Source organism: Lasioglossum baleicum, chromosome 3 (genome assembly GCF_051020765.1).
Source record: "Lasioglossum baleicum chromosome 3, iyLasBale1, whole genome shotgun sequence".
In the NCBI taxonomy this organism is placed as follows: Eukaryota; Metazoa; Arthropoda; class Insecta; order Hymenoptera; family Halictidae; genus Lasioglossum; species Lasioglossum baleicum.
This window is the reverse complement of record NC_134931.1, coordinates 17410335-17428293: the sequence shown is the minus strand read 5'-3', so window position 1 is coordinate 17428293 and position 17959 is coordinate 17410335. Positions and strand designations below refer to the sequence as shown.

Below are 17959 nucleotides of genomic sequence, written 5' to 3'. Positions count from 1 at the left end.
TCGAATTTTGTGTTTTTGTACTCTTTGAGCGAAGTATTCTGTCTTCGATAAATATAACGTTAATTATCTCGCTTATCTTTAAGAATACATTTATATGTAGGAACAAGACAAAAATAAATCGCATATTTTTATTCTTGTTTTTTCTTCTTCAGTTTGACAATCTTTTCCATCAAGGATGCGAACAGTTTCTCTTTCCAGTCCATCTCTACTTTCTTTAACACTAACGTTTTCGTTGAGATATTGTGAAGCGGACCGAACGCGAGAGCAACGGCTGTACATGCCAAGCAGATTACGTTGTACGGCATACTAAAATCAGGCGTGGGTAGACTGATGAGCAACGATTCTGTCCTCAATTGTACTAAGTACCCGTCTCTCGAAGCGTTGAAACTAAAATTTTCATTAACATCGTTAATCGAATCCAATCGCTATTTAATATATAACTTTTCTATAAAAATTATTCATAGGATATACCTGGATGTTATAGTACTTCCATCGCGCGGTAGTGCACTGTAATTTCTTGCTATCGGAAGCAACGCGGTAATCACGGCTGAGCCCATATAAAATCCGTGATTGGCATCCGGTGGGTATTCTTGCCATTTTAGAAACGAATAATCCATTTCTATGGAGAACTTAGTCACCGATCGTGGCGGTAAGCGCAACACCATTTCAAGATAGTATGGACTTTTCCTCTCTTTGCCAGGTAAATAGCGTTGAGCCACTGAAACGCAGAAAAACACAATGAAATCAGGAACTTAAGGGGGTAGACTCGTTTCTAGGATTACAAGGGTGCGGGATGCACCTTCTCATTTCTCGATAATGCAAAGATGGGGCTTTTCAGTAGTCAAAATTTCGGAATGATACCGGTATTAGTACCTGAATCAAATATGATGTGGCGAAAGCGAAGGAACTGTGTAACGCTTACCGGATTGTTACTTACATGGAACTATACGTTGTCCTTCACACGTGATTGTAACAGAATGGAAATATACAAGCAAGTACCATGGAATATTTTCTAACAGTACCACGTCGAGTGGTTGCCAGTAATTGTTATAAAGTTTAGTTACCAGACTGCCCCTTTCCTGTCCATAGCCTACAAAAGAAACGTTTTCTAGACGTCTTGCCCACCTGTATTTGTAACTTGCCAGCGTTTTATACTTACCGATAATATATCTGTTCGCAAACAAAATCGATGGATAGTTTAAACTAACTTTGGGTGGAGTGTTATGAGTCACTGCGATATTAAATATTTCTTTCGCTGCGTGCGATCTAACATTGTAAATGGCTATCTCGTTACGTTGACCACCTCGGAGAGTAAATTTAGCAAGCGGAGGCGGTGTTAATCGATAAACCTGGTTGGTATTGTTATTAGTTACGTCTACGTATATATTGCTCATCGACGCGAGTGGACATGCTCCTTTAATACCCATTCCAAAGAATTTTAGAATCGACCAGTCCTACGAAAAACATGAAATTAATCTCGAGCTTCATGAAATCGCAACAAATAATTACCTGGGATGTGTCTACCATGGTGTCGTATACTAGCGAAACAGTCAGTCGTAATTCTAACGCTGTTTTTGTACAGTTTGCATTGGAGCATTTCACACGGAAGTGAACACCGATGGAATGATAATTTGTGTTATGAATGTATGCTGAATTCAACAATGTTGCTAGACCTTTCTGTTGAAACAAAACACAACATATTAATATTTCCTTATACAATTAAAGGCTGGTCGTTTATAATCATACCTTAGAGTCGCATGGCAGTAATTTTTTGAATGGCGTTAAATTCTCTGTACAAACTATTTCCCTTGGCAGGGACGAATAGCGTAAATGACTAGAGTTAATATTATTGTTTTCTATAATACCGCTAGGTCGGAATGTGAATTCCGGAGACATACTGTTGGAGGGATTAACAAAATTTAACGAGGCACAGAATAGTCCAGCCAAAGCATTTGTCAAACCTTTCCATTCGTTATCGACGCTGAGGAATTAGATAAGAGATTAGAGAGAATTTTACTTTGCGAATAGTCTTCTTCGAAGCTGTGTCTTACTTGACAACATCGTTATTAAACCATGTAGTGATTTCTGCACCAGGACCAGCATCGTGATAGGGGTATCCCCATTTTTGGTAATTCCATAATCCTTTAGTTAAAGTAAGGTGCAATTCATCTACACCGTGACGACTTATAATTTCTCCAAGTCCTCTTGGAAATAAATGGGAATGTTGTACTGAAATGTGTGTATATAATTGTTAGTAATCATACGTTTAATTAGCGATAACGTGTTTTAACTTTCGTTTCGTAACTTACGCGTCTTCGTTTCTTTCGGCGCTTCCCATAAAGTAGTAAATTGAAAGTACGCGTAAACATGATTGCTCGACAATGGTTTCAACATTAACTCTTCGTCGAAAAAATCATCGTACGTGAACACGATTTTGATAACACAAAACAGTATAGAAAATAATAGCAGTACGTTTAAATGTGACATGTTTCAAATAATTGGAGACTTAACCAATTCGGTGTACCGTGTCGACGTCGTTTCAACCGTAAAGTAAATACAATTCTACGTTTGACATTAGAAAAAAAGTTGGTAATACAACTCAATAATTATCAGCAAGTCATTTTGCGTTCATATATTTAATTACATTCTACAATTACTTTCAACTCATTCTTGTGATCGGCGAATAGTGACGGAAGGAATGTAAACACGGGATAGACAGAGTAGAGGTGGAGAGTGGAGAGCTATCGATGATACCATCGATAATTATCAATGATCAATCGGCTATTGAAAACTATATCGATAATTGACATTTCAGGTATCGCATGGTATCAGAAATAGTGTCGACTATCAACTTTTTAGAGATAGACAACCTATACAACCAATTTAAATTCAGAATGGATCGGTGAACTTCGGTAAATGTAAGATATTTAAATTATTGTGTGTGTGTAAGCAAAATTACATTATATATATATATTTACATTATTATTAGACTGCGGATCTTTATGCAAAATAAAAATTGTCTACGTCGATTGCAAGAATCGAAGCAAGAATAGAATTATAAAAATAGATACCAAATAGAACGCTATTTCCTCACAACCATTACTATATTCTATAAATTATATAATTATATATATTCGTATATCATTTTATTATATCACATTATATTTCTTCTTTTTTAACTTTTCAATCTTTTAAAATTAACAGAAATACTTCGAAAACCACTGTTAATAAATAACACATTCTAAATTAAAATAAATAGACTCGTAATTATTAGATATTGCCGCGAACAAATCATATTTATTCCAGTTGATTTAAATTTCCCGCGTGCCCTGGTTATCCCTAGCGTATCTCGGTACATCTCGGTATCCGTTCCGTTACTAGTTGGCAGCACTGCAACTAACTACGATGACTACTGGATGACTACTGATGACTACGATGCCCAGCGTAAGATGTCAAATCGGATCAAAAAATCCACGTCTATTCTCCAACTCGGTGTATTTGTTTTTCAATGGACAATGCGTATCCGTGTACGTTGGTGTTGGTAATAGTTGGTATACGTATGTATATATATATATATACAAGTGATCAATAGTCGTCGTAGGTTGTTATTCCGCGATCGAAAATGTCAGTGGCACTGGACAGTGTGATTTAACTCTACAGAAATAAGAAAAAAGAAAAAGTTGCAATCAGTGGTCGAACATGGACCCGGAGGAGAGCGAACCACACGCGAAGCCGGGAGCAACGCGCAGTGAAAAGAGCACTGTTATCGACTACGATGAAGATAGAGTAAGGTTGGAGTTGTTAGGTTGTGTTATAGTTTAGCTGATATTTACTTTCTCATTCGAAGTCGGTTTGTTTCTAAACGTACATATATGGAGACGACAATATTCTGTAAACATTGACTACTTGAATGATTTCAGCTGCACGAGATGACAGCGTCTTACTCCGAAATATCGTTCGATTCGCAATCGTCGCCGCCGATTTCCGAATTAAGATCGTTGATCGATTCGCCGGATATTGACGGAACGAGATTCTTGGAAGACAGTTTGGAAAAGATGAACGTGGCCGGTGGTCGACCCGATCAGCTGAATTTAAGGAACAGAGGTGACAGTAGTCCCGTCGACGACGAGGAATTGGATCCCCCGAGCTATCACAAGGCCATTGGGTATTTGCAACTCGAAGGGACCGTGATGCAAGATGGGGACATGGTGTTGTTCGTCGCCGAAGATTTAGAAAATAAAATTAAACTCTCGAGTCCGGTGACAAAGAAGGGAGAAACCCCGTCGTTTCCAGGTTCCCGTAGTTCCACACCCTGTCTGTACAGGCAGGCACTGACGCCTCAATTACCTCTCCTCGATCACAATATTTTAAACGAGCTGGAAATGGAAGCGAGGAAAGTCGCGACTTCGGTCGACGCGTTGACGGAGAATCTGGCCGCGATTCTGCACAGTGTAAACGATTCATTTTTCGTTCTTTAAATCGTTACTTTTTGCTGTAAAAGATACGATTGATACTGTAGATTTCCGGTGATGTCACCGGAAACCGGTAGCGCTAGCTTCAACCCTTTGCACTCGGAGCTATTTTAAATTTTAACTCGAAAGTTAAACATTTCTTCCGACCCAGAATAATTCCATTCTGAATTAATATTTTTCTTTGTGTAAATATAAATTGATATAATACCTCATAGAATACTTAAATGTTTAGTTATTGATTAGATACCAACATATTTAATGAAGTAAACAAGTGCTAAGGGTTAACCAGCAGACGTTCAATTCTTGACGGAATTCATAAACGTATACAAATGTATTTTCTCGCGTTAGCGCAAACTAACTGTAAATCCAGTAGCGGAAAAACAAATAGATGAACGGCTGAATTTTTCAGGCGTCGGCGTTGACGGTCGGATGCTTAGAAACGTACAGAGACGCGGTTTGCAAAACGTGCGACGCGATAGATTACAATATTAAATCGATGTACCAGTTAATGGCAAAGTGTGAGGAGCTATCCAAGTCTATGGGTCCAGTGTACAAATTAGCTGAGCAAGTGCGAGTATAAGAACCATTTCTTTATCCAGACATAGGTTTCTCTACCTAAATATCTTCTTCGTTTAAATGCTTCTATTATTCGAAGAAGACATTTCGGTGGGAGAGATCACGCGTACCATTTTACTCTCATCGCTGACGTTTTCGTTCGCTTTTTCAGTAAGGAGATGAAGAGGATGCTGGAGCTGTTCGAGAACGCTATGAATCTGTGAAATCTACACGGTGGACCGGTTTCTATTTCCCCCATTGTTTCCCGTTGTTTCTACGCGTAATGATAGAGGTTGTTTCTGGAATTGTACAATACACGAAAGAATTAAAAGTTAATAATATAAAAAGGATGCGAGAACGTACCTTGCCATTCTTCTTTTTACTTAATTATCGGACAGGCCAGTGACAAAGGGTTGCGGACAGAAGACAGGGAATGGAGAATGGGGGAACGGAGGACGGGGAACGGTCACCTGAGTGAAAGCAAGATTTTGCGGCACGGTGGCGGTACGCTGTTTCCGGCGGTGCTCGAACAAATAAGTCGAGTCAGACGCGGAAAGAGCAGAGTCCGGGCGCGGTTGGGCGACTCATTCTACCGCTCTTTCTACCTTTTTTTTTATATTTTTGTTTGCACGTAGAGACACCTATACGTATCTTTCACGGGGCGATCCCACAATGAACGAGCTGACTCTGTTCCCTTTCAGGCCGCGAGCCTGAAGTAAAGTTTGCCGGGAAAACCCGCGGGCATTATGCTCCCCCCATCCTATTCGGAGCCGGGCACAATGTCACCGCGTAATTCGAGCGTATTTGCGCGGTTCGGTGGCCCGTTGTAAACCGGAGCGGTAAATAACATAATCAAAAAGCGACAGGCGTCGCGACGCGCGCCTCATTTAGCGCATTTGGCCGCGTGTAATTATTAAAGACAGGATGATTTTAATCCGGCACACCGGGGAAAAAAGGGGTAGAGGGTGGGGGTGATAGCGGACAAACACCTCGTTAATTTATCCCGGTGTGCCCGACGCCCATTCAATGCGCGGCGCGCGCCTGTAGAATCCACCGCGCCGCGTCACGCAGCGTCACGCAGCCTATTGCTCTTTACAAGGGTGTTCGCTCTTCCGCGCGCTCTGAATTCCCGTTGTCGGATACCGATTCCCTTCCACCGAAGGGGAGACCTTCGTCGGAAGAAGGACACAATCTTTGCATTGTCCCGGACTCGTTTAAATTACCATTTAAATGAGATCCACGTATACGCGCCCTCACCCGTGCAAATCGCTAGATTCAGCGATTTAAACAAGTAGTTGCGAGGAACGAGGGCCGATTTGTCCTCTAATAAACGCGAGCTCGACGCAATTAACATCTCCTCCGGCGTACGATACTGTCGACAACAAGATCTATCGATAGAATTCGGATCTTTATGCAATTTGCAAGTTTGACGGCCTACTTTGTTCGAGGATTTGTGGATAAGTTTTTTTTAAAAAGTTGTTAAACAGTAATTAATATACAGGGTCTGTCCGGAAAGTAATGCAACTACATTTTTTTAAAAAATCTATTGAATATATGAGTACAAACCTTTAAAATTCTTCAAAGTAGGATCCTTGGGCGTCGACACATTTTTTCCAGCGCGATTTCCATGCTTCGTATGCTCCCTGGAAGGCGTTATCTGGAGCCTCTCGTAGTACCCTCGTCGCAGCCTCGTCGAGCACTTCCAACCAAAACTTTTCCGTAGATTACTGGGAAAACAGTAAACGGTACTTCTTAATTAGATCACAACACTTCCTGAACCCCCGTACAGTCCTGACTTGTCTCCCGCCGACTTCTTCTTGTTTCCAAAAATTAAAAATGTGCTAAAAGGATGCCATTTTGAAAGCGTGGAACGCGTCAAAGAGGCGGTGACGAGGGTACTACGAGAGGTTTCAAAAAACGCCTTCCAGGGAGCATGCGAAGCATGGAAATCGCGCTAGAAAAAATGTGTCGACGCCCAAGGATCCTACTTTAATAGATTTTTTTTTTAAAATGTGGTCGCATTACTTTCCGGACAGACCCTGTAGACTAATCGTTAATCTCTGTTTTCTGCGCACTTTTTCCTTGTCGAAGCAAACCTTAAATGTTTTGGCGAGGTGTAATATCGAACTAACTTCGTGGAAAAAATCTCGGCCTACCCCGAACCACTTTGGCCGCAATTTAAGTTTAAATATCAACTTTCAGAATTTCCAAGAATGAATCGTGCTTCTATAAATAAAAAATGAATAATTAAACTATTTTTGTACCTCCAATTTCATAGTTCTGCATTTCAAACGCTGTATCTGCTCGGAAAGTGATACGAAAGACCTAATATTTCGAATTTCAAGATTTCAAAGGAATCGTATTCGAAAGGAAATAAAATTTGTTCAAATTTGAAAGTCGAAAAATTGAATTTTGACCACAAAAAGCGGGTTGCTGGACCACTTCTCTTCGTCCGCATACGATAGATCGTGAGGACGTACACCGCAGGTCCACCGGGTCGGAAGGGTTAAGAGAATCTAATTACCACGGAAAACATTTGCTGCTAGTCATCGTTTTCAACCCATCCTGTACGCTTCGAGGGTGACGACATCGTTCCAGTGAAGTGGACAACACGGAAATTGGGGAACGAAGCGTGCCACGCCTCGAGCAACGCATACACAGCGCGTCGCAGCGCTTTACGCAAATATCGATGTCTTTCCTTGGTCTGCGTTTCTTTTAGCCGCTGGCCACGGAGTGAGAGGGACAACAAACGTTTGAAAGAAGACACCCCTGACTCATTACCAAAGGAGCATGAACGGATGTTCATAGATACGTGCGCGAGACAGGGTTAAAGACAGGACAAAAGGAGAGAGAGACGTCGGTTTCCTGAGATTTCGCCGCAACCAGCTCTCCCGTTGAAACGAAAGAAAGAAGATTCCGCGTGACGGCAAGTCTTTTAATTAGGCGGTCTGTGATCTACCGAGCATTTTTCGTTTCCTTTTACGTTCCTTGTTCTTTCTCCCTCGAACTCAGTCTTTCTCTGCCTTCCTCCCCTTTTTCCTTTCTTTTTTTCCCTTTTCTCGATTTCTGCAACCCCCTCACGCATGAGCACGAGTCGTCGCGGTTCGATCGCGCGTCTTTTACGGTCTCCGTTGAAGAAGATTCGGTTTCCTAAATTCCTCCTCATCTCGAAGTCTCTCGACGCGTAATTACCAGAGGTTTAAGAGAAATTTTTTCGGGATCGGGACGAGTACCCGGAAATCTCGAGATTCTTTTAATGGTCAATCGAAAATAATAATGTTCTGTGTCTGTTCTATGGACTAGGAGCTACTTAGAAAGTTTCTACGTGCATGGGTAATTATAGTCACTGAATTTCTAATGAAAGGGACTATCATTGTAGGTGTTTAGAAAAGGGTGCTTCCATTTAAAAAAATGAAGGTGGCCTTGATATCTCTACAAAAAATCACACAGAAACAAAAATATTTTTGGTATCATGTAAGCCCCATTCAACTTTGTTCTTTAGACATTTGACGTATCTTTAAAAGCAACAAAGATATTTGAGGTGGCAATGTTAGGTGTACAATAATATAATATAAATACTTAATTATTATAGAAAATTCTCGTCATGAAAAGAATGTTGTCCATCACGAATTCTTTTCAAGAGTGTCATATCCTCGAAATTTTCGGGGAGCCCGATTCCTTCAAAACTTTCGAAGTTCATAACTAGACTGCAGATCTTTATGCAAAATAAAAACTTTCTATCTGAATAGCAACAAACTGGGCTGAAATAGAAATGTAATTTCTTTCTTAAAATGTTGAATAGATTGAAAATAATATAACGGTAGCATTAAATTCGTCTAATTTTGTTGTTTTTTCAGATTACACCTACTCATTTTTGTCATAAATGCATCAAATCCGCAGTCTGTTCATAACCGATCGTGCGACACAAAGAAATTGATATGGGAAATTTTCAAAAAGTTTTCACCTTCCCCGTAATCGCAGTCTCTGTCTATTGGAGCTACTGATTAAAACTGAATTACGAAAAGGGGCGTTCCCTATCTCCTGGTAGCGAGGGATGCCGTCGAACTAGTTATCTTCTCTCTCGTATCTACGAAAAATACTACGCGAGAGATAGCACTAGGTACATATCCACACGGTAGATACCGGCGAGGGTTGGTGAACATCCATTACGTATACTCATCTATACCTATACGTTGAGAAAAATAACAACTCTTACTTCGAAAGGCAGCACATTAGAGGGCACGAAGGGAAGGGAGATAGGAGACAAGGAAAGATTGATGAGTTTGGATAAATAACTGCGTCGAACCGGAGGATCACGGAGGCAATTACGCTGCTTCCTACAAGTCTGTTTACTCGCTAATCCATCTATAAGGCGGACGCGGGGTTGGTGGTTGTAGATAGCCGAGGAAACCGCGATTGATCGACTAGGCTCGAAAACGAAGGGTTGCTAAATTTTCGGTTTTACACGTTCGTAACCATGGAAATTTGCATGAAGACCCGCAGCCCGCTAATACATTTAATCTCCTTCGCCCCATTTGCACTATAATTTACCGTCCATGTTGTGCAATGGCTGCTCACCGTACAGCACGAAATTGTTCGATCGAGCGACGTCGTTATTCTTCGTGCTTTTGTGTTCATTGATCATCGGTTTGAGGTCGATTCATACTATTCGCACAGACACGGAATACACACTGCTAGTTTTAGTTTTTCTTTTGGACTAATCGCTTCCTTGAAGTGCGTGTTCTTCGTTAAAGTATTTTCAATGTTTCCCAAATGTTTATTCGTCGTCTGTTCATCTTTTGTAAACTGTCCACTATTCTCCTTCAATTTTTCTTTCTTTTAAACATTCGTGCACACCGAAACGACAACGCCTCTTTCTTTTCTCAGGTTCGTCCGTAACTAATAATAATGAGAAAATATTTTTTACTCTGTTCGCATGTATTTACGACGAGTCTCACCTGATTAATAGGATGCGGACCGTTCGACGAACGTATAGTACGAACACTACTGTCGGATGTCGGAGAAGTTGTAAGCATCGACGTCTATTGGAATCAATTGGTTTAATTTATTCCAATGTCGCCGGTCATCGCTGCGCGCGTTAATTATTACGTCAGCATCCAGCACCAAAACCGCACGCGTCCCGTGGAATCGAGTTTCGCGGGTGAAAAGCCACCCTGTCGGCTTCACATGGCGAATTTTCTCCGTCAGATGTGATATTCTTGTTGCGGATTCGTTTTCAATGATTTTTTACGACGTCCCTTCGCCGTTCGAATCCCTCGAGCATTCGGTTCGAGGGCCGATACGATCGAAATTTTCGATTCTATGCTCGCCCTCCGCTCCTTCTCTCGCGCGCGCGTTTCTCTCTTTCCCGTGCTCTCCCTGTCTCGCGCCAAATCGAGACGGCGCGCAACCTTCGTGGGGAATCGCCCTCTCCGCGAAAGACGAAGTTTAAGGAGCCTTCAAGAACCGGCCAATTAAATTGCGATTCGCAAATTAACTTTGGTAATTATGAGTGGGCTTCGAGAGCGGCGCGATGAGGAAGGGTTGAGGAGAGTTGGGATTACAAACGAGACGGCGCGGCGGGGCCGGGAACTTGGCAACTTTTCAGTCGCTTTTTATACAACTTTTCTTGTTAAGATCGTGATTATGAATTTTCTGTTTGATTGCCCCCTTCCGCGGGCCCGCAACGCACTCACTACCATAATCCTGACACCCGAGTAGTCACGCAACACGCTCGCCACCCCGCACGGTGGGGTATTTGGCCGAAAATCTGGAGAAAAGGTTATATATATTAAAAATATATATAATTGTAAGTACAATATTATTAAATGTATCGTGTACCATATTTTCTCTTCCTATATTTACTTTATTTCTTCTCTTTCCAGGCACGAGAGGGTAATTCACTATTTTATTCATTTCGGTTAATTTGTTTATAATTTATTAAAACTTTTGTTATTTGATTTGTAATAAATGTGTAATCTCATATGAACAAGTCAATGTTACACAGCGAATAGATAATATAAATAAATAAGCAAAAGAAATATTTTTTCGCGGGCGGGAATCGAACCCTAGCCCTCCGGGTAGTAAGTCTAGTACGTTGCCACTACACCAGAATATTACTTGTTATACACTTTCTCTACAATAGCATATTTCTACTACTGGTTATGAAAAAACTTTGTTTATAAATATCTCAACAATTATTGAGTGTTTGCCCCTATAATGGTATATATTCGTGAAAGGGAGATCGTAATCTATAAGAATACGAAATCTCAACTAAATCGGTGACCCGAAGGCCTTGCGCTCTCCTTGTTAGAATAATTGTGGCCGTCCAGAACGCTCTTTGTCCTCTACAGTAAAATCACCATTTTGAAAGCGTCGAAACCACTCTCTACATGTTTTATCGGAAACAGCATTATCGCCATGAACGTCTACAATCATTCGATGAGCTTCAGCTGCAGTTTCCTTCCAATTGAAGCAGAAGATTAACACTTTGCTCGAATGACGCTTATTCGGCTCAAATTCCGACATTTTCAATGTAGAAAAAAAAACGATGTTATTGATGCAAGCGTATATTGTTATGTATTGAATTTAATTGAAAGATGTATAAACTATTTTTAGTTAATCTTAGTTTAGACGTTATAGTTAACGACAGTTCGAGCTACGGCTACTCGACGCTAAACGGACGGAACTTTACGATTGATTAAGCAATATCCAGCGCTCTTTTTGGTACCATTGCATTCGATAAAGGTTTGTGATCGCAGTCCAAAAAGAATTGGTCGCCGATTTTCGCAGTTTCTAGAGCTACATACTAATTTAACCCTCGTCCGTCCCTCATTTCACGAACTGAATCTGTCCATCGGTGTCAAATTGACACAGTGATAAATCATAAAATAACAATGTAAACAGTTATTTTTCAATGTTTTTTCTGACCCGAATTTCCGTGTACGAAGGTCAACACGATTTTCCAAGTAAAGCACCATAAGGAATTTCAATATCATGATTTCATTCCTTCCGAAGGGATTACCCATGGATTCGAATTCAAATTGGAATTTTCAGGAAGCGAGGTTTTTCCCGGTTAGAATAAAACGACACGTGACACGCGCGAGCCAACCGTAAAATCTGTCATCCAGTTTGCACGGGGCGGTCTCGCGCCGCGCAGCGGTAAAAAAGTGTAAAAGTTAATTCTATGGCGAGATTCGTTTGCAAATACGAGAGCCGCGTTGGCGTGAACGCGTCGCGCGTCCAGTGCACAAGCGTCGAGGCTCATCCGATGCAGAAATGCAACCTTGACGCCGACATCCGGTAACGCGATGCGACATCGCGGCTGACCGAAACGCGACGGTAATTGACGACGGTCTGCGGTGTCGGAATGGAAACAAAGGTGAAAGACACGCGTGTATTTGTAACCGGTGAGAGAGAAAGAGCGGGTGGATGCATGCGTGCGTACGTGCGTGCGTGCGTGAGTGCTCGACGACGCCGAGATTGTGTGCACGTGTGGGTGGAGGGGAGCGGTTGTCGGCCAGGTAAATAAAAGAAAAGCGTATCCCCCACTGCCTCGCCGTTTGCATCCTATTCTGCTGAAGGTTCCTCGGTCCTCTCGTCCTCTTTCCATCTTCATTTCACTCGCGGCGCAACAAACTGCTTCGCCTTCGCTCGTCCTTTCGCCGCGCGAATTTTCCACTCGAAACATACTGCGCTGAGATCTCGCTTCTATGTATTCTCGTTTTTGGTTCACTCGACGTCAACTCCAGAAACATCACCGTTTGGTCACCTAGTTTGTATTTACAATTATTAGCGGTATACAGAAGGGCTTGGACTACCGCAGCAACCTGATAAGCAGGATGCTTAAAGAATAAAGTGCAATTGCACCTGGCAGGATAACTAGGACGTATTCTCTATAATTTTTTTCTACTTTTACTTAAGGGGGTAGACTCGTTTTTCCATGATTGCAAGGGTGCGGGATGCGCCTTCTCGTTTCTCGATAATGCATGCGATGCGGTTTTTCTGTAGTCAAAGCGCTAGATAAAAGATCAATCGAAAGTCCTATTTTTACGTTTACGAGCCGTAATTTGCATCATTCGCAAGCATAAAGCTGCGCAATTAGCCATTTTCATAATGTTTATATATTTTCATATTGCAAATTACACCTCGTAAACGTAAAAGTAGGACTTTTTAGGGACACAGCGGCCTTCTTTGTATTATTATGTACAATTGTATTTTTATTATTAAGAAATGAGCACCCCCTTGCAATCCTGGAAACGCGTCGCCCCACTTAAGTGAAGTTTTTACTTAAAAAACTTCGAAAAGTGGAAATGCTAAAACTGTTGTTTGCAACGGGACAGGAAATTGTGTAACGAGAAAAGCATATGATTAGGGGTTTCTTAAATTTCAAGGGCATCGAAAACTGATCACTGACCATCAACGTCCCCATCATCTCCACCTTCGGTCTCTTCCCATACGTGTTGTTCCTCTCCTAACGGTCGTGTCTCCTGTTTGTACGTGTATGTCTGCATCAACATAGCTGTTTTTTAATGACTTCAACAATTCGTTCGTTATTTCCACCGTAGCATTTTGTGGGGTAATCAATTGGATGCAAATGTACCATGGTCTTTCTGGTTCCCATATCGCGGTGTAATTATGATTCCATCCCGTCTAGCCGTGAACTCAACGACCATAAAGAGGCGGCGAATTACGTCTGATATTTTATCAGCTAATAAAGTGCTTTGCGATCTATATTACGTCCGGATGTACACGAAGAATTTGAAATTAATATTCCTGCGAACGAATTCGACATCCTGTTTCCATGTAGAACGCTTCGTATCCGGTGTGCACGTTTCCTCCTTCCGCTATACATTTCCCGATAATGCGGAAACTTTCCTGAGAAATCATCAAACAATCATAAGCCATTACCTTTTAACGAAATTATCAGTTATATCATTTCAATTCGGAAGGAGAATGTTTCGTCGTGGCGCGGCTCGTCATTCCAACGAAACCCACGGGAATTCGTTGAATTTTACCAATCGATCGAGCCCATTCAATCGTTTAATCGTCGTTTTAATCGTCGGGCGCGCGCCGCCGACTGATTTTTCAGTTGCAGCCGGTCGCGGTGAAAATCGTAAGAACCGCTGAATCCGTGTAAAGGGATACGCATTCAAATTTTCCCTCTGTCTGGCGCGCGATTACAAAATTACATTCAAAAAATTGGAAAAAAACCTTTCATCGCCGATTTCGCCGCGTCAAAGCGATTTTACCCGTCACAGAAAGGAATCGTACCAGTACGCTTCACGGTCCGAAAGCCCTATAAAGATCGTAAACGTGATAAGTTCGGTTCGATCGATAGAAATAGAAATAAAAATAAACAAAAACAAGTGTAACTCCCAGTCGCAATTCCCGACAAGGTCGTGCGATAGATTTTCTCAGTATGATGCAATCTTCGAAATGACGCCCTTTAAATGTTCTATTTTTCAAATTTACTACATAAAATGTACGAATACTATTTTTATTCTGAAAATACAGCGCGAGTCTCGTAACATGACGACTTCAAATAACTCCTAACAATCTTGTACATGAGGAACGTGAATGACCATAATATCTTTACCGTAATACAGTAGAACCTCGATTATAATATGCGGGCCTCTGATGTTCGAATTCTTCAGCGTCTGAGAATACTTTCCACAAAAAATTATTTTGCGTTGAACCAACCCATAGGCTACACGATCTGCTGCACACTTCAATAAGGATTAAGTTCAGCACTGAAACTATGTAATTATTGTATTATCCGAGCAATCGTGTTCCACTAATTAGCACGGATAATCGAAGTTCTACTGTACGATCAAGAGACTTGGAATTTCTAGATATATAGAATACATTGGGTAGAACATTGCGTTTGTTTAATGTCATTGCTAAAAATCGGACGTTTCATATGCAACAACCTTTTTTTTTCTTTAGAGACGTGGGAAAAAATACATTTACGTACACCCAGAAGGGGTAGTGTGGGACTCGGGGACACAGGTGGTCGGTATCCTCAATACCCACTAAAAAACCATACGTCTAGGACTAAGAGAGCCGTTTTCTCTCTCTCTCTCTCTCTAATGTCCTTGAGGACAGTCAGGGCCCCGTTTTTTTCATTTCTCCCGACTGTCTCTTTTCCCGAACAGAATTCCACTCTTGTTTTCTTCTAAAATTCATATAAAACAACCTAATTATTTCGATTTCGCTGATTATGCCGGCCCCTTATGGTGTGCCGCCTCTCTGTATGATAGCACGGCACGGCGGTGATCCGCGAGCACGTCGCGCAGAGAACAAGCAGACTCTCGAGAGTTTCCAACGCGAAACATTCGCCTCGGAACAACCATGGACGAGTTCCCTTTGTTATGGCAAATGGCGGGTCGTGAATCATCTTAAGCTGTCTGCGTCGCCGTGTAAAAATCATTCGACTCGTAAAGAATTGAAAAAAAAACGCGGGATGAAATACATACGCACTTATACGTCGGGAGAAATAGAAAGAGAAAGAGGGAGGAACAGGGAGAAAGGGAGATAAAGAAAGAAAGAAGAAAGAGGCGATGGGTATCGTGCGCGCGGGTTGGACTTATCGCCGGTGGCGCATACCTGCACTATCGCGACGGTAGCGTTGCAAACGGTACTTTCGGATAATCAGCATTTGTGTAACTCTCTTTCGCTCTTTGTGTCATTCGCCTGTCCCCACGAGTTGCTCGAGCTATCTCGTTCCATTCCATTCCGTTCAATCCCTGTCGCTCGCGTCTGTTCCTTCTGAATCCATTTCTCTCGCTGGTCTCTCTTCTCTCTTCTTCTCTCTTTCTCTCTCTCTCGGCGCGGCTCTCGGTTCTCGACTCGTGCTATAGTCGCCATAGTCGCTATAGTCGCAAGGACTGTGGTCTCCGACGGTCGGTCGCTCATCCCTTCGCCTCGTCTCTGTTTCTCTCGGTGAATACCGTTCTCGGCTGTCCTCGTCGCTCCTCGCCGTATCCCCACTTCGGCAGCGTTCGTTTATCTCCGTCTCGTTCCGTCACGCACTCGAGACACGCCTCCCACTCGTGGCGCGCGACCGGCGTCGCACTCAGTCGACGCCGAGCCGCCACGCGTGTTGGCCGCACTGTTCTTCGCGCGTTCGAACGCGTCTGATCGTGTACGCGGATCGTACCTTGAACCTCGTGTGTCCAGTTGCCGGTTTTACGATTCTTTCTCTCGCGTACACGTCCCTCGAACACTCGAAACACGTAACGAGGAGGTTCGACTCGCTTCGCGAGAAAGCGCAGCGATGCTAGATCATCGGAGCGAGGAAGATCCAGCCGCCTCGTGCCGCGTGTGAGTGCTCGGTCTCGTTCCCTACTCGTACCCACGCGAATAAGTGGAAAAAGAAGTGTCGAGTGCCCCGCGCGTTTATCGCTTTACAGAGAGAACTGCTTTCCTCGTTTCGCTCGAGCTCCGTTTATCCGGCAATCTTTTCTTCTCCTTCTTCTTCGGTTTCTTCTCGTTACTCCGCTCTGCGACCGTTCACCTACAACCCAGCGTTTTTTGGGCTCGTTTCCATCTTCGAGAACTCCATCCCGTCGCCGCAACACGCGTAAACGTCATCCACAAGCCTTGACATCCACCACCGGGACTACGCGACATGGATTTCGTGATACTCAAGGTAAGTGTCTACTGTCTACCATTGTTGACGTTCGGTCTCTCGTGGGGCCCGCGTTCGATCTCTCCTGCACGCCCGCGATCCTGGCCTCGGTCGATACGATCGCCGATATTCTTGCGTTTACACGCGTTTGTAGTAAACCTACAATCACCGGTTCCAGGTGTTTTATTTCACTATTATTGAAATAATAGAAATGATTGTATCGCTATGTTGATGTATGTATATGTTGAAGTCGGAATAAAATCAATCTTGTCATTTTTATTAGGGTTACGAGATCTATTTTACAATTATTGTAATAAAAAAAATGATTTCATATGAAATTGTGTTGTATACGTATTTTTAGTAGAGCGTGTATTAGAGTAGGAGTCGCGCAAGTTTGAATAAAATTAATTATAAGGGTCCAGGTGTTTTATTTTACTATTATTGAAATAATAAAAATGTGATTCTGTAAGAAATTATTGTATAGATATCTTTAGTAGAGCACGCAGTACAATAGGGGCCGCACCAAGTCTAAAGAAAATCAATATTGTCATTTTTACAAGGGTTCCAGGTTTTTTATTCTACAATTATTGAAATAATAAAAATGATTTCATAAGAAATGATTGTATAGATATCTTTAATGAAGTCTAAATAAAATTAATTTTGTCATTTTTACAAGGGAACATGTAAGTACCAGTTACGTTTAAGACTAGGTTGGTTTAGCTAGCGTTCACCAATCGATTCTCGTTCTCGAATCACGCGAGCTCGTTGCAATCATTGACGATTAATCTGTCGGTGTTTTAATTGCGTCCTGGAAACGATCGGTTTGTTTACGTATACCAAATAAAATATTTAGTACAGAAACAATGGTCTCCTATAAAAGTTGTAATCGTCTATGACTTCGTGGAAAATAGCCAGGAAGTGAAGCTTTTAAGGGAAGCTTTACGGCTTAGAATTTCATACATCGTTGTCGACAACGATTCGCGGAACCCATGCTCGAGGCTGTGTATAAATCCCCCCTCAATGACGTCACGACCACGTTAGTCGAAGTAAACAAATAAACTACACCCGCGGAATTCAGTGAATTTTAATGACTCCACAAGAGCTCGATGGCTAATCTAATCAGTAATATGAACCCATTCAATCTAGCCGTAACAGTTGCGTTAAATCATAAAAATCTTTCGTTTCTTCAATTTCGCTTTTATGGGGGGGTCGTAAAAAAGATTCTAAACGCAAGTTTAAAGTAGGTATCAAGTTACTGACACAGGGGTCGGAGATGACCCTTTTTTTACGGACCTGTCGT

At 42.0% G+C, this 17959-nt stretch overlaps 3 protein-coding genes and 1 long non-coding RNA gene across 9 annotated transcripts in view; 2 read left to right on the top strand and 2 right to left on the bottom strand.

The window, feature by feature from the left end:
* Positions 1 to 114: 114 nt before the first annotated feature.
* Pig-t (phosphatidylinositol glycan anchor biosynthesis class T) lies at positions 115 to 2883 on the bottom strand. Its single transcript, XM_076420785.1, has 8 exons — positions 2310 to 2883; positions 2052 to 2229; positions 1747 to 1981; positions 1510 to 1677; positions 1160 to 1454; positions 938 to 1090; positions 472 to 718; positions 115 to 387 (listed from the first exon to the last, which is right to left on the bottom strand). The coding sequence occupies exons 1-8, from the start codon at positions 2485 to 2487 to the stop codon at positions 129 to 131; spliced, it is 1713 nt and encodes a 570-aa protein (XP_076276900.1). The 5' UTR covers positions 2488 to 2883; the 3' UTR covers positions 115 to 128.
* Positions 2884 to 3418: 535 nt separating this feature from the next.
* Borcs6 (BLOC-1 related complex subunit 6) lies at positions 3419 to 5389 on the top strand. Of its 5 annotated transcripts, XM_076420787.1 has the most exons (5): positions 3419 to 3557; positions 3661 to 3786; positions 3921 to 4451; positions 4882 to 5042; positions 5200 to 5389. In XM_076420787.1, exons 2-5 carry the CDS (start codon positions 3700 to 3702, stop codon positions 5249 to 5251), a joined length of 831 nt encoding a protein of 276 aa, XP_076276902.1. In that variant the 5' UTR covers positions 3419 to 3557; positions 3661 to 3699; the 3' UTR covers positions 5252 to 5389. The 5 variants fall into 5 exon arrangements, with proteins under 5 accessions (XP_076276902.1, XP_076276904.1, XP_076276901.1 ...); XM_076420789.1 differs by lacking the exon at positions 3419 to 3557 and having other exon boundaries at positions 3564 to 3786; positions 4882 to 5046; XM_076420786.1 differs by lacking the exon at positions 3419 to 3557 and having other exon boundaries at positions 3565 to 3786.
* A 5781-nt stretch (positions 5390 to 11170) lies between these two features.
* Positions 11171 to 14065, bottom strand: LOC143207380 (uncharacterized). The gene is made up of 2 exons (XR_013008661.1): positions 13444 to 14065; positions 11171 to 12798 (listed from the first exon to the last, which is right to left on the bottom strand). It is a non-coding gene; the product is annotated as an uncharacterized LOC143207380 (long non-coding RNA).
* Positions 14066 to 16069: 2004 nt separating this feature from the next.
* The window catches only part of Slip1 (SLo interacting protein 1), a 160630-nt gene continuing 158740 nt past the window's right edge, over positions 16070 to 17959 (top strand). The window contains exon 1 of one of the 2 annotated variants that reach the window (XM_076420690.1): positions 16070 to 16680. In XM_076420690.1, the coding sequence (XP_076276805.1) occupies positions 16660 to 16680 (21 nt within the window). In that variant the 5' untranslated portion in view covers positions 16070 to 16659. The remainder of the gene's footprint in view (positions 16681 to 17959) is intronic. The other variant, XM_076420689.1, reaches the window with a different exon arrangement.

What these genes read in the sequence shown, in the direction of transcription:
- Borcs6 (XM_076420787.1), top strand. Translation starts at nt 3,700, where the DNA reads ATGGACCCGGAGGAGAGCGAACCACACGCGAAGCCGGGAGCAACGCGC. An exon ending in TCGACTACGATGAAGATAGA is followed by an intron (nt 3,787 to 3,920) that starts GTAAGGTTGGAG and finishes GAATGATTTCAG; the next exon opens with CTGCACGAGATGACAGCGTC. An exon ending in TACAAATTAGCTGAGCAAGT is followed by an intron (nt 5,043 to 5,199) that starts GCGAGTATAAGA and finishes TCGCTTTTTCAG; the next exon opens with TAAGGAGATGAAGAGGATGC.
- Pig-t (XM_076420785.1), bottom strand. Translation starts at nt 2,487, where the DNA reads ATGTCACATTTAAACGTACTGCTATTATTTTCTATACTGTTTTGTGTT. An exon ending in GCCGAAAGAAACGAAGACGC is followed by an intron (nt 2,230 to 2,309) that starts GTAAGTTACGAA and finishes CACACATTTCAG; the next exon opens with TACAACATTCCCATTTATTT. An exon ending in AGGACAACGTATAGTTCCAT is followed by an intron (nt 719 to 937) that starts GTAAGTAACAAT and finishes TCTGCGTTTCAG; the next exon opens with TGGCTCAACGCTATTTACCT.